This window comes from Sitophilus oryzae, unplaced genomic scaffold (genome assembly GCF_002938485.1).
Source record: "Sitophilus oryzae breed Bouriz unplaced genomic scaffold, Soryzae_2.0 scaffold_562_pilon_pilon, whole genome shotgun sequence".
Lineage (NCBI taxonomy): Eukaryota > Metazoa > Arthropoda > Insecta > Coleoptera > Curculionidae > Sitophilus > Sitophilus oryzae.
Window position 1 is genome coordinate 3,495,070 of NW_022147154.1, and position 14,113 is coordinate 3,509,182.

Here is a 14,113-nt window from a genome sequence, read left to right on the forward strand (position 1 = left end):
CTAAGAGTACATTAGAAGTTTCTAGAGAACCAGTATATCTAGATCGGAGATTTTTTGCAAATCATAGTTTCACTAGATCCATCGATTAAAAACATTTTCAATATGGCGGCACTTCCGGAAATACCGGAAGTTGACAACAACTTTCTTATTTTAAATGGGTGCCCCCATTTTTTATTACACACTTAAAGTCTCTGTAAAATTCTATGAATACTGATGTTAAACACTCTATATCTAACATTAACCGTTTTTGAGAAAAAAAATATTTAAAATTTTTGGACGAAAAAAACTACCTGTCAAAAAAATTTGTATTGTCAAAAAGTCAAATTTAATGATTACCACAGCCACTGTGACACAAAGAGAAGACTTGTGGCTATCTATTTAAAAAATTAAATTGTTCAAATGTCATATAATGATGGCGGTAGCTGTCATGGAATTGAGCGATTAAAAAATTAACATAAATCATTTTTTTGAAATGGAAACCCACTTTTTTATTTCACTAATGAAACGGTTTTTCAATTCGTTACTTTTTAACTATACATGTTCCTATCCATGTTGCTGTTGGCTACCTCCGCGGCTGTTCTGGACGAAGCCCACAATCCTGGGCGACTCTGGTTCTTGGCTGCAAATTGGGGCTTTAAGCTCCCGTTTGCTCCTTTTATTTTCCATCTTTTATTTTCGTTTCTTCATCAATTTTGTTTTACCATCTCCTGGGTTGCACACGGTGCCTCGTTGCATCGTTTGCTCCCTGGTTTTCTTGCGTTTTGGGATCGGTTTCTTCGCTTCCTGATTCCTTACCGTACTGATGAAGCCTGAAGGCAGTTACATCAGTGTGCACTAGTGTAGGTGTGGTTGTGTGAGTGTGAGTATGCGTGTCTGCACTGGTGTACACTGGTGTATACGGTTACGAGTTGTTGAGGGCTGAGCCGTTTATTCTTTTTTCTCCTTTTTTTACATTTCCCTCACTATTTATTTCTTTTTCATATTGGTACCACGGCTAAGGGTATTGCGGCGGGTTGCTGTTGGCTACCTCCGTGGCTGTTCTGGACGAAGCCCACAATCCTGGGCGATTCTGGTTCTTGGCTGCAAATTGGGGCTTTAGGCTCCCGTTTGCTCCTTTTATTTTCCATCTTTTATTTTCGTTTCTTCATCAATTTTGTTTTACCATCTCCTGGGTTGCACACGGTGCCTCGTTGCATCGTTTGCTTCCTGGTTTTTTTGTGTTTTGGGATCGGTTTCTTCGCTTCCTGATTCCTTACCGTACTGATGAAGCCTGAAGGCAGTTACATCAGTGTGCACTAGTGTAGGTGTGGTTGTGTGAGTGTGAGTATGCGTGTCTGCACTGGTGTACACTGGTGTATACGGTTACGAGTTGTTGAGGGCTGAGCCTTTTAATCTTTTTTCTCCTTTTTTTTACATTTCCCTCACTATTTATTTCTTTTTCATGTTCCTATACCTAAAATAAATCGTTTTTAAGTTATTTAAGATTGAGTTTGAAAACGTATATTTTTCTTGTTTTTATCTAGCTTCCTTTGACATTAAGTGTCAAACGGTCAGACAATTTATTTCCATCTGTCAGAAAAAGAACTATTTGAACTTCCTATAGTATAAATACTGCCTGCTTAAGAGTTTCAAAAGTGTATTTATAAAAAAATATATCTCGTATTTTCGCTCTTTAGTGATATATATAAACAAGGGTGATATCTAACAGTTGATATTATTAATAATATTCCGTATGATCGAAAAAAAAACAGCGCAAAGTTGGCTCGAAAATGATGCTGCTTTTTGAACAAAGCGTCACAATATGACATGGCCAGATCTATTGTTTTGCATCACTTGACGTTTAAAGTCATAGGCTACTGGTTAAAATCAAGAAAAATATACGCTTTAAAACTAAATCTTAAATAACTCAAAAACGATTTATTTTAGGTATAGGAACATGTATAGTTAAAAAGTAACGAATTGAAAAGCCTTTTCACTAGTGAACTGAAAAAAGTGGTTTTCCATTTGAAAAAAATTATTTATGATAATTTTTTAATCGCTTAATTCTATGACAGCTGCGGCCATTATTATATGACATTCGAACAATTTAAGTTTTGAAATAGATAGCCACATGTTTTCTCTTTATGGCACAGTGGCTGTGGTAATCCCTAAATTTGACGTTTAGGCTATTACACATATTTTTGATAGGCAGTTTTTTTAAACATAAGCATATATATGATCAAAGACGGGAGAAGCGGAACAGCAAAGAAACAAAAGTTATCAATGAAATAAGGTTTGGGCAGGCACTCCAGCCGGAACAAACAATAAAGCCTTACTTAATAATGACTTGTAGGAAAATTTGAACGATTCAGGTGAAAGATTTCTTAAATAGTCAGGTACCAAATTATAGAGTTTGTATATGTTATAAGTAAACGACCTCTGAAATATTTGTGTTCTATGAGCAGGAGGCGAGATGCGACCTCCAAATCGAAGGTTGAGATTATGAATGTCGGTCCTATATGATATTTTCTACACTAAATAGGGAGGGCAGTTATTAAATATAATTTTGTGAAACAATATAACTGAGTGAAGCTTGCGTCTCTCTAACATTGACATCCATGATGCACTTTACAGTTTATGAGATATTCGCGAGTATTTTCTAATTCCGTATATGAAACGGAGACGCGAGTTTTGTGCTTTTTGTATACGTCTTATATCAAACTGGTCTAAACATGGCCCATAAACCGCATCAGCAAAATTAAAATGTGAAAGAACAAGTGAATCGGAGAGTGCAATCTTGAGTTTTTCTGACAGAATATGACGATGAGGAAACAATAGTTTTAAATTAGTATACGCTCTTTTGAGGCATTTAGTAACGTGAGGTTTAAAGCGTAAATTGCTATCAAAAGTAAGACCCAAATTTCGAGCTACATCAACACATTGAAGTGTACTATCTTTTATTTTTAATTCAAAATCAACAGAAATTGTTTTATTATGTTTTCCAAATACCATAAAACACGATTTACTTGGATTGATATTTAAAAGATGCGCTTCCGAAAACTTACTTAGACTTTTCAAATCAGTATTTAGAAATTTTGAAGCATCGGCCGATTTATCAGGATTAAATGACATTACTAATTGCGTGTCATCGGCATATAATTGGCTCATGCTATATTCAATATACTGAGATATGTTGCAAGTATACATGCTATATAGAAGAGGCCCCAATATAGAACCTTGCGGTACGCCACTATCAATAGATAGAATCTCAGATTTTCCTTTATTTGTTTCCAAATACTGTCTTCTATCCGCTTAACAACAAAGTTGCACTCTCCGAAAATCCTAAGTAATGCAATATCGAAACTAAAATTTCATGGTTAATTTTGTTAAAAGCCTCAGTATAATCTAAAAGTACCATTACTGCTGTTTCACCCTTATCTATAGCTCTAAAAATCTCATCTGTGACATTTTTTTTGCTCAAATTGTTGTTTCACAATTTTAAATATTTTTTTGCTCAAAAACGGTGAATGTTAGATATAGAGTGTTTAATATCAAAATTCATAAAATTTTACACAGAATTTAAACACATAATAAAAAATGGGGGTACCCATTTTTTATTATGAAAGTTGCTGTCAACTTCCGGTATTTCCGGAAGTGCCGCCATATTGAAAATATTTTTAATCGATAGATCTCGTTGTGAAACTATAATGCGCAAAAAATCTCCGAGCTAGATGTTGTAGTTCTCTAGAAACTTCTAATGCACGCTCAGCCTGGGACACCCTGTATATATTTGTTGTAATTTGTAAATATTTTACGAATAATATCATCATAGATTGATTAAATTTAAATGTCAAAAAATATTGCGCTGGAAACATAGGAAATCGCATGGAAATTTTGAACTGTCCAGATATTGCCTCCCCCATTAATTTTATAGCAAAGTGGTCATGCTATAATTTTGTCACTGTCAAATTGTATTTTCTAAACGTTAGGTTTTTGCCTCATTCGAATCATTCAAAATTTTCATGGGATTTCCTATGTTTTCAACGACGATGCACCACCCGGTAATACTATAGTCTGTCCAACAAGAGAATATATGACACTTATGACAGCGATAGTTGCGTCTGCCTTTTTAATGCGAAGGCAGATTATTCTATTTTCAGGATGTAATCAATTGAAATTTTCCTTTTCATGTTCCGACAAACTTTACGAATCTATAGCCTTATTTAGAACCTTGAAATTAGTTGAATAAATTAGTGGTTTTAATTATCCTTTTTACTTAAAAGTTTTTTAATCAGCTTATAAAACAATAAAAATTTCATTTCTAACCACAATTCCCAAGGACAAAATGGCATTACTTCTCGCAAATTTTAAAGTATAATATTGGCAAAAGTTAAAAGTTTGTTGACTTTTTCTACTAATTGAAATTTAGTACCACTAATTTTGACGTTCTGAATGCTTACATTAAAATTAAAGAAACAAACTTCTACGCTAATTGAAACCACTAATTTCGAGCTCCCGAATGAAGGGTATACCGGGTGCGTCTCAAAAGTGGCGCACCCCTATAATTTTTTATTTTCTTAGATAAAAAAAAAGAGATTTGGTATGTTAGTATATGACATAAATTAGGATTGACGTATTCAATCTTTTCGGTGACTTCCTTTTTCACCGGAAATATCTACAATTTTTGATTTTTAAATGACACCCTCGGTATTTTTTTGCTTTATTCAATAGAAAATGACTGAATATAATGACATATCATATGCCAACTTTTGTCATTTTCGCTAAAAAAAATCGTATTTTAAATTTCAATCTAGAGTGCCGTGGCTGTGTTAAAAACATTAATTTTAGTCAAGAAGATTTGGAAAAATAAATTTGATAGTCTAATGTTTTTCGTGTCTTGTCTTGGCCGGTTAGAAGTTGATCAAATCATATTTTTAATTATACCTCAATTTTTTTCAAATGGAACAAGGGTGGCTCATTAACGTATTTGAAAAAAAGCATTTTTACGAATAATTTGGTACCGCACACTTGGTATTTTGAGTCAAATTGTCGTTATGAACCGTTTGTTACAATTTCAAATAAACCATAATATGCGAAAATGTCAAAAGTTGACATATGATATATCATCAGATACCAAAAATATATCTTCTATTCAGTGTCATTTTCTATCGAATAAAATAAAAAAATACTGAGGGAGACTTTTAAAAATCTAAAAAGTCATTTCTGGTAGGAAGTGACCAAAAACAAATGAGTAAGTCAATCAGTTCTAATTTATGTCATATACTAACATACCAAATTTCGTTTTTTATTTGAAAAAATTAAAAAGTTATAGGGGTGAACCACTTTTGAGACGCACCCGGTATATGTCTAGTACCTATACCTGGTGTGTCAAATTCAGGTATAATCCTAATGCCCCTTACTTTTCCATATTCTATAATACTGTTGATATCTTCCGGAGTATAAGTCTTAGTATAAGGATTGAAGGATCCCAAATTGCTGAAATTACAATTAATTTTGTTTAACATTGCGCCCCCATTATAATTCTTACATTTCATATTACTAAAAATTATCATATATTATGTATTATATTTAATTAAAAACGTTTATTATTTTAATATTAATAATAGCACAGTAATACCGTATGATCCAAAAAAAGCGTTCAGTTGGCTGCGAAATGACGATCGATGACATTTCCCATATAAATTTACATGTAAAATGATAGTGATTTTCATTTCATAGCCATCGCTGACGCCGTTTTTTTTTTGGATTAGGTACAGTAATTAAGATCTTAAGTTATTGATATGTTTATTATGATTGCAGGACTAGAATTTTTGCATTTTGTAGTTTTTTGAAATGTATAATAGACACAAGACTTAATGTAAATAAAACTAACTATAAAATGTATTATTATAGATGGTACAGAATACAGAATGTTTGGCAATTATACGGTAATATTTTAGTAATTACAAAAATAATTTCATGCATAGAAATTATATTTCGTGAAAACTTTACTGAGTACACCTAATATATCTGTAATGTAGTTTAGTGTGGAAAAGTAATTTTTCAAGGTCTATTTGGCAGATGATGCTCCTTTTGTAGTGTTTCTGTTCAAATTAAACTTATTTTTTATTTTTTAATTTTCACTTTCATAAAGTGGGATTGATCAAGTGTAACATAATTGTGTAATGTTACTGGTTTAATTAGACAAATATTTCCATTGAGTATTATACAGGGTGTTTCTTATAAGTGCAAGTATTAACTGGTAGTAGATAGTTAAAGCACGGTCAAAGACGTATACGTAAACGTATCATTTGATATGTACGCTGGCGCAGTGTGGAGCAATTCGCTTGCAATTACATATACGTGATACGTATCTTGTAAGTTAGATAACTAGTTAGTTTCAATTTATTTTAAAAATCGTAAATAGACAATAGATTTTACTTGTCCAGATCTACCACCCTTAAAATACTTGCCCTTATTTAAGAAACACTTTATATTGTATTATACATTATTTAAATTTACATACCTTAGTTCTGGGAACCTAATACTGACATATGGAAAACTCTGATCGTCCACAATATGCCAGTGCAATACATTCATTTTGTTATAACTCATTGCATCCAAGGTCTTATAAATGACATTCAAAGGCAAAAAATGCCTGGAAGTATCTATTAATAAGCCCCTATGTTTGTATCTTGGAAAATCAACAATTTCTGTTTGATTGATGCGTAGCTATAAGAATTAAAACGTTATATTACGTGCTTCTTCTACGAAGACTGCCTAACTAACAGATAATAGATCATCTCCTAGATATAACAATTGTGAAAATGACTCCAATCCCCTTAAAATGCCCCAAAAAGAAGCCGCTTCAAGCTTAAACGTTGTTTGATTGATAACCAGATAATCTAAAAATAAGAAATTTTAAAACATACACGATAATTGAAAGTTAACTTACAGTGTTCGTCCATTTCCAGGTCTGGATATTTAGTGTCGTCACATGTTTGGGATAAATTTATGGTAAGTTGGTCCAGATAACCCAAAAATTTTTCTCGGAAATGCCAGGATTTCTTGTTTTTGTCATGGGGTTTCCGGTATTTTAAAGTATCTTTTGTCAGAATTTCATTTTGTTGTATGATTTTTAGGTACCTATCTAGTGCGCTTTGTAGAATACCACAGTTTTTAGTTATATCTGAAAGCTAAAAAATAGGAGCATACTAATAAGAAATTGCACTTAATTTGTGTATTTTTACCATCTAACAAAAAGTTCAGGTAAACAAATCAACATTTAATTTACTTACTTATTAAAGTGTATTCTCACATACTGCGCACCGATTTGACTGCGGGGCACAGTTGTGCCTAGGCCTAGACCTATACAGAAAGGTCCACAGACTTCGAGACATAGGAAAAATCAAGTTCATTTAACGTGTGTCGCAATTTTCACACCTTAAAATGTTTTTTATAGCTATAGCGACCACAGCGACTATGAAAAAAGCTGTGTGGTTTTCATAGAAAATAAGGGCACCTATGTAATTCATTTGAGAATGTTATAAATCGCTAAAAGAGGTTTCAAATCTCTTGGATTTTTTTTCTTATTAATATTAAATAAATTTTATTAAAAATTGAACTAAAATTGTTAGTATCATTAAAAACAATTCAAATTCAAAAATTGTATCAGTCAAATTCCCTCATTGATACAGCTCATTCTAAGCTCTACTTATCTTTAAGAAAAAATTAAATCATTGGTGCAATTTGGTCTTAAAATGGCATTTCGAATGAATAATAGTATTAATAATGTACATTATAATAATAATAAATTTTACATCATGGTGTGTATTAAAACTACTAAAACACTTTTAAATTGGTAGTATATTAACAACTTTTGTTTTTTTAATCCAAAAAAAAATAAAAGTAACAAATTTCTCAATCAAAATATTTGTGGTTCTGAAAAGAATCTTTGTTTCCCCATGTTCGTCAAGGTAGTTAATAGGTAAACAGTAAAAAAACAGGATAATGAAATTTAAAAAATTACAAAAATTGTTCAAAAATGCCTCCCTCTTGCATTAAACAATAACCCAAACGATCATAAAATCCCCTCCTCACATTGGATAACATATAAGAGGTGACAGTGTCAAAGGCATTAAATATTTTCTGCCTTAAGTGCTCCATGTTTTGAATTTCTTCATGGCCGTAAATTTTAGATTTTATGTACCCCCATAAAAAGAAATCATTCACCGAGAGGTCAGGTGAAATTAAACGTCAGTCTAAACAAAACTGTCATTTTTGAAAACTTGTCAAAATTTGGACACACGCTAACTGGACTTGATTTTCCTATGTTTCGAAGTCTGTGGACTTTTCTGTATACCCTGCTGGTCATCAAATTATGTGGTGTGGATTTTAACAGGTGTGACAGAGAATAATATAAATAACCGGTTGAAAGACAGAGAGACAAAATCAAAAGCGGCATACAGTGTTGCCGGTTTTTTATGTTTGTAGGAAATTGTGTGTAAAAAAATATAAGTTATTTTAAAAACTTTTATGTATAGTACTGTAATGATGATAATATATCTAAACTAAATATAATCTAAACTGCCCGTCAAATTAAATACCACAGTGATTTTTTTACTCATTTTCAACGAGTTGTAACTTTGAAAAAAATGGACCAATTTTGTTGATTTTTCTGGCATATTAAACATCGTTTTAGTTCTGATTTTTCTAAATTTCGTATGAGATTTAGTTTTCTATGATATACAGGGTGTGAAAAAAAGGAATGTAATTTTTGTATTTTTTGTGTTGATACCATTTTGCAAAAAAAATAACTAGAATTATAAGTTCTGGGTATAGCTAAGACTAATATCTCGGAACGGTATTTGGAATTTTTACGATAACTCATCTGGAATAAAAGATAATCAATTTTTACTCTAACTTGTATTTTTTCCACCTTCGCCTACGCAATTTTAACTTTAAAAATCATAATATTGAATAATTTTATGTATTTTTTTTAATTGTTTTTAAGCACTTTAAGTTGCAGCTAAAACTAAACTACAGATTTTTAGACACAAAAAGAGTTTTTACAAAAATATCAAATACGTGTCGAGCTTTTATATTAATCTTTTGGGCTGTTAAGTTCAGAGTATTACAAAAAAATTACTTTTTCGCTGGTCGTATTTTTAAGAGATCCTGTATTAAACTGCGTTAGTTAAATCTTTTTTTTTTAATTTCACATTGTAAAAGTAACAAATATCTTACAATTTTAATAAGAAAGGTAGAAAAAACACAAATTAGAGTAAAAATTGATTATCTTTTATTCCAGATGAGTTATCGTAAAAATTCCAAATACGTCCCGAGATATTAGTCTTAGCTATACCCAGAACTTATAATTCTAGTTAATTATTTTTTGGCAAAATGGCAGCAACACAAAAATTACAAAAATTACATTCCTTTTTTTACAAAAAAAAAACAAAAATTACATTCCTTCTTTTACAAAATTACATTCCTAAATCTCATACATTAATTGCAAAGAATTGCAGTTTTGTGGGGTCATAAATATGCGCCTTTTAGATTTTTGAAAAAGTTCAAGGCTTACTAGATATTTCGAAAAAAACAAATTTTGGCTATTTTAAAAATGGTCCCTAATTCCGTTATAATACATTTTAGACAAAAAAATTTCAAATAAAAGTTGTAGATAATCACATCCTTAATGAGATTGTGTTCTTCGCTTTTTTCTAAAGCCAGTCACTTTTGACATATGACACAAACTTATGTTTTTTTAAATGAAAATCATAGTTGGCCATAGCTTTATAAAAAGCGCCATTTTTAAGCTTTTCAGTGATATAAGCTATAATATGTTTTTTTCGAAAAATTACTGAGTTATAGCCAATTCTTAGCATTTTTAAACAATTTTACTTAGTTAGCCATGGAAACAAGTTTAATTGTCTATGCTCTCAGAAATATCAAACTGTCACATCCAAACTTTGTAAATTAAAATAACCAAAAATTGTAAATATGAATTTTTCAAATAAAGTAAAGCGTGTAGGATATATTGGTTCAACTTTTCTTGACCATACATTTTCGAGGATACGTTACATACGCTTTTTAGAGAACGGTTTTCAAGACATTTTAGAAAAGTTAAATTTAGAGACTCGCCAATCAATGGAGTGATTCAAACATGACTTAGAATATGACACTCCGCCCCTACCCCCCTTAATGAGAGAAATGTTAAAAACATTTTATATCATAATTATTCAAACTCCGGAATAGGAAGAGGTGGGCTAATTGCATGGGCCTTCTCGATCAACTGACCTATCCATTTTAGATTTAATGCGGTATATTTTTTGAACATTTTCTAAAATAATTTAAAGTGTATGGTAGTGATACTATTTTTTTAAGTTTTAGTTTGTGTAATATAATTTGTAAAGAACCGTTTAATAAAATATTCTGTCTTTTTATAAGTTATAAATTATATAAATTAAATAAATAACAGAATAAGAATACAATGCCAACTAAGTGAAATTAGTCAAGAAAGATAAGAATTGGCTATAACTCAGTAATTTTTCGAAAAAGGCATATTATAGCTTATACAGGGTTGTTCACCACATACGACACGGAGTATTGTAGCTAAACGATGAGATTTTTACAAATTGTAAGTTTGGGGTTCGTTGAAGGACTATTAGAGCTACAATTTAAAAATATTTTTACAAGATACAGAGTGTCCCAAATAAATAAAAAATATCAAAGTTGTATTTTTTTAAATGGAACACCCTGTATATTATTACATTTTTAGTTTCTACGATTAAAATAAAGGTAAATTTGATTAAGGTTTATTATACTTAAACTTTACCGTTTTTGAAATATTTTCAATTTTGTGAAATTGCAAAATTTTAAAGCTTCATTTCTCCAAGGGTATCAATGTTTTTAATACTAAATATTTAATGAAGTTTATTTATTGATCAGTTATTATGTTGCAATAATAAAAATAATACTACCTTATACAGAGTGTTTAAAAAATTATTTTAAATAATTATTAGCTTCAAACGGCAATAACTTCTTTAATTTAAATAGAATGCCCTGTATATTTTAGGAGAATCAGATGCACAATTAAATTGTCTATCAAATTGTATTATACCATTTTTACCTATTCCTTCAAGTTTTCGTAGAAAATGCATTTTCTTATAATTTAGACCTCATTTATCAATATATCCATGGAATATTGACATTTTAGATTGTTTTTAAAAGCAACAAATGTACAAAATGTACAGACTAGTAATATTATCGTTTTTAGCAAAACGATAATATTACTAGCCCATTTGTATGCAAAAAGAAAACTATTTAAATCTTTATAAAAGAGTATACCATTAATTAAGTATAACACCATTATTTCCGCCCATATACTAATTAATTACATACTTAATTGTGTTCGTTAATAAATTATTATAAATAAATGTGGATTTGAGTCAGAAATTAATATAATAATAAGTTATCAAATTAAAGTCTCTGTTGTTATAAATAAGCATTTATTAAAAAATTAAATATCATTTTTAAGGTGTTACTTTTTATCACACTGTCTAATGCCCATACAAAATTCAGTTTTTTAGTATTTGGAGCAAATATTATTAATCAACGCAAACAGTCATTTAATGTAGTTTGAATACTGGAATCATATTAATCTCTTTAACAAATATTTAAACAGTTTTTTTTATTTTTTAATGAAATAAACGAATTATATCGACAATATTAGTATCTGTACTCTTTAAAAATTTGGTACATCTTTAAAAATAATCTAAAATGTCAATAGTCCATGGGTATATTGATAAATAAGTTCTAAATTACAAGAAAATGCATTTTCTACGGAAACTTAAAGAGATAGGTAAAAAATGGTATAATATAATTTGATAGACAATTAAATTGTGCATCTGATTTCGTAAAATATACAGGGTGTTCCATTTAAATTAAACAAGTTATTGCCGTTTGAAGCTAATAATTATTTAAAATAAATTTTAGACACTCTGTATAAGGTAGTATTATTTTATTATTGCAGCACAATAACTGATCAGTAAATAAACTTCAGTAAATATTTAGTATTAAAAACTTTGATACCCTTGGAGAAATGAAGCCTTAAAATTTTACTGCAATTTCACAAAATTGAAAATATTTCAAAACGGTAAGGTTTAAGTATAATAAATCTTAATCAAATTTACCTTTATTTTAATCGTAGAAACTAAAAATGTAATAATATACAGGGTGTTCCATTTAAAAAAATACAACTTTGATATTTTTTACTTATTTGGGACACTCTGTATCTTGTAAAAATATTTTTAAATTGGAGCTCTAATAGTCCTCCAACGAACCCAAAACTTACAATTTGTAAAAATCTCATCGTTTAGCTACAATACTCCGTGTCGTATGTGGTGAACAACCCTGTATAGCTGAAAAGCTTAAAAAATGGCGCTTTTTATGATGTCATGCCCAACTGTGGTTTCCATTAAAAAAAACATAAGTTTGTGTCATATGTCAAGAATGACAAGCTTTAGAAAAAAACAGAGCACAGTCATATTAAGAATGTGATTATCTACAACTTTTATCTGAAAACTTTTTGTCTTAAATAGATTATAATCGAATTAGGGACCATTTTTAAAATAGCCGAAATTTGTTTTTTTCGAAATATTTAGTAAGCCATGAACTTTTTCAAAAATCTGAAAGGCGCATATATGACCCCACAAAAATTGCAATTCTTTCCCATTTAACCGACTTTCTATCTCCAGTAGTTTCCTAAATACCCATAGAGAACATCGTAGAAAACTCACCCTGTATGTGATAATCCATCTTTACTGTTGTTATAAGTAAAAATTTTAACTAAAATATAACATTTACTTACGACAAATTGAAATTTTCCTGGTTTGAGTATAAAATAACTGTCCGAAATATTTTGTCGTTGTGGTTTTGGCCAGATTGCACCTTTGGTAGCTATAACTTGGGGTCCTGGATTGACACCGCTTACCAAATTTATCAAGAAGCCACAAAGTATGAAGTAAATAAACTTCTTTCCATTTTTATAAGACAAATCCATTTTTATATTTTACAGAATTTTCTTCCGATTTCTGCCAATGAAGGAGACTAGTCTAGAAACGACAATAAATAAAACTAAATATCAATATGTTTGGTGAATGATATCTTAAACTATTCTGACGTAGTTCCATTATCACTGTTTTGGAATTCTTAGTATGATATGGTACCCAATTAAGAAATGTTTAAAACATTGTGTATTTGACTAACTTAAAACCGTATATTCAAATAATTCCTGAAAGATGGGTACTTCCAAGAAAAAAAACTATTTCATTGATATATAGTTTCCTCCATAAATCCAACAATATTTAGTTATTTTCCAAACATACTAACATACATATTTATTGTATTTTCTTGCAGAATATTCAGAAATCTATCGATGTGTGTCAACACCATATTTTTTATAATATAATTTCCAAAAATTCCGTAGGTATTCCTCTAAATGTCCCTGAATATACTGTCATAGCGCATCCGTTTTAATAATATACAGTTTTAACAACTTTCTAGACATAATTTAAACCTATATAGTTGTTTTAAAAGCGTTTTGTCATGAAAAACATCTCTATAATTTATATAAGGAGCCGTGCGGATAGTCATTTTTATTATTTTATGTATAAAGGTATAATAAATCATTATTGTAATGTGTTTTAAAGAGGAAATATATATACGAAAATTTTGAAATCTGAGACAAAAAATAATATTAGAAACACAGGTTATTCGTTATGCAGCTAGTCATCTTCGCTGATTAATGAGTACTCGCGCTTTAGGTGTTGCGTCTCTTTTCGTACCTACGCGGGCAGTCAAAGCACCACTCTCCATAGTTTTTATAAACGGACCTTCACGGAGCTAAAAATTCGGCTTATAAGATAAAAAAGGCGAATATTTAAAAAAGTACGCAGAATTCCATATAAAAGGTCTCAAGTCGACTGGCTGTCTAATAAATAGGCTTTGATTGCTTACTTGAAAACTATTTATTTGGAAGGCTGGTAAAAAATATGCCAAACCAACAAAAAGTCTTAACGTTTTAGGAAATATGTCTAACCCCGTACTCCGAAAAAATAATAATAATTAAAAT

The 14,113-nt window shown here is 30.2% G+C and overlaps 1 protein-coding gene across 5 annotated transcripts in view; it reads right to left on the reverse strand.

Moving 5' to 3' along the window:
* The window catches only part of LOC115887309 (beta-hexosaminidase subunit beta-like), a 274,263-nt gene that overhangs the window by 2,071 nt on the left and 258,079 nt on the right, over window positions 1-14,113 (reverse strand). For 4 of the 5 annotated variants that reach the window (XM_030906702.1, XM_030906701.1, XM_030906704.1 and 1 more), the window contains exons 2-6: window positions 12,851-13,094; window positions 6,935-7,175; window positions 6,769-6,884; window positions 6,506-6,711; window positions 5,360-5,538 (exon numbers count right to left, since the gene is read on the reverse strand). In XM_030906702.1, coding sequence (XP_030762562.1) covers window positions 5,360-5,538; window positions 6,506-6,711; window positions 6,769-6,884; window positions 6,935-7,175; window positions 12,851-13,042 — 934 coding nt within the window. In that variant the 5' untranslated portion in view covers window positions 13,043-13,094. The remainder of the gene's footprint in view (window positions 1-5,359; window positions 5,539-6,505; window positions 6,712-6,768; window positions 6,885-6,934; window positions 7,176-12,850; window positions 13,095-14,113) is intronic. The other variant, XM_030906705.1, reaches the window with a different exon arrangement.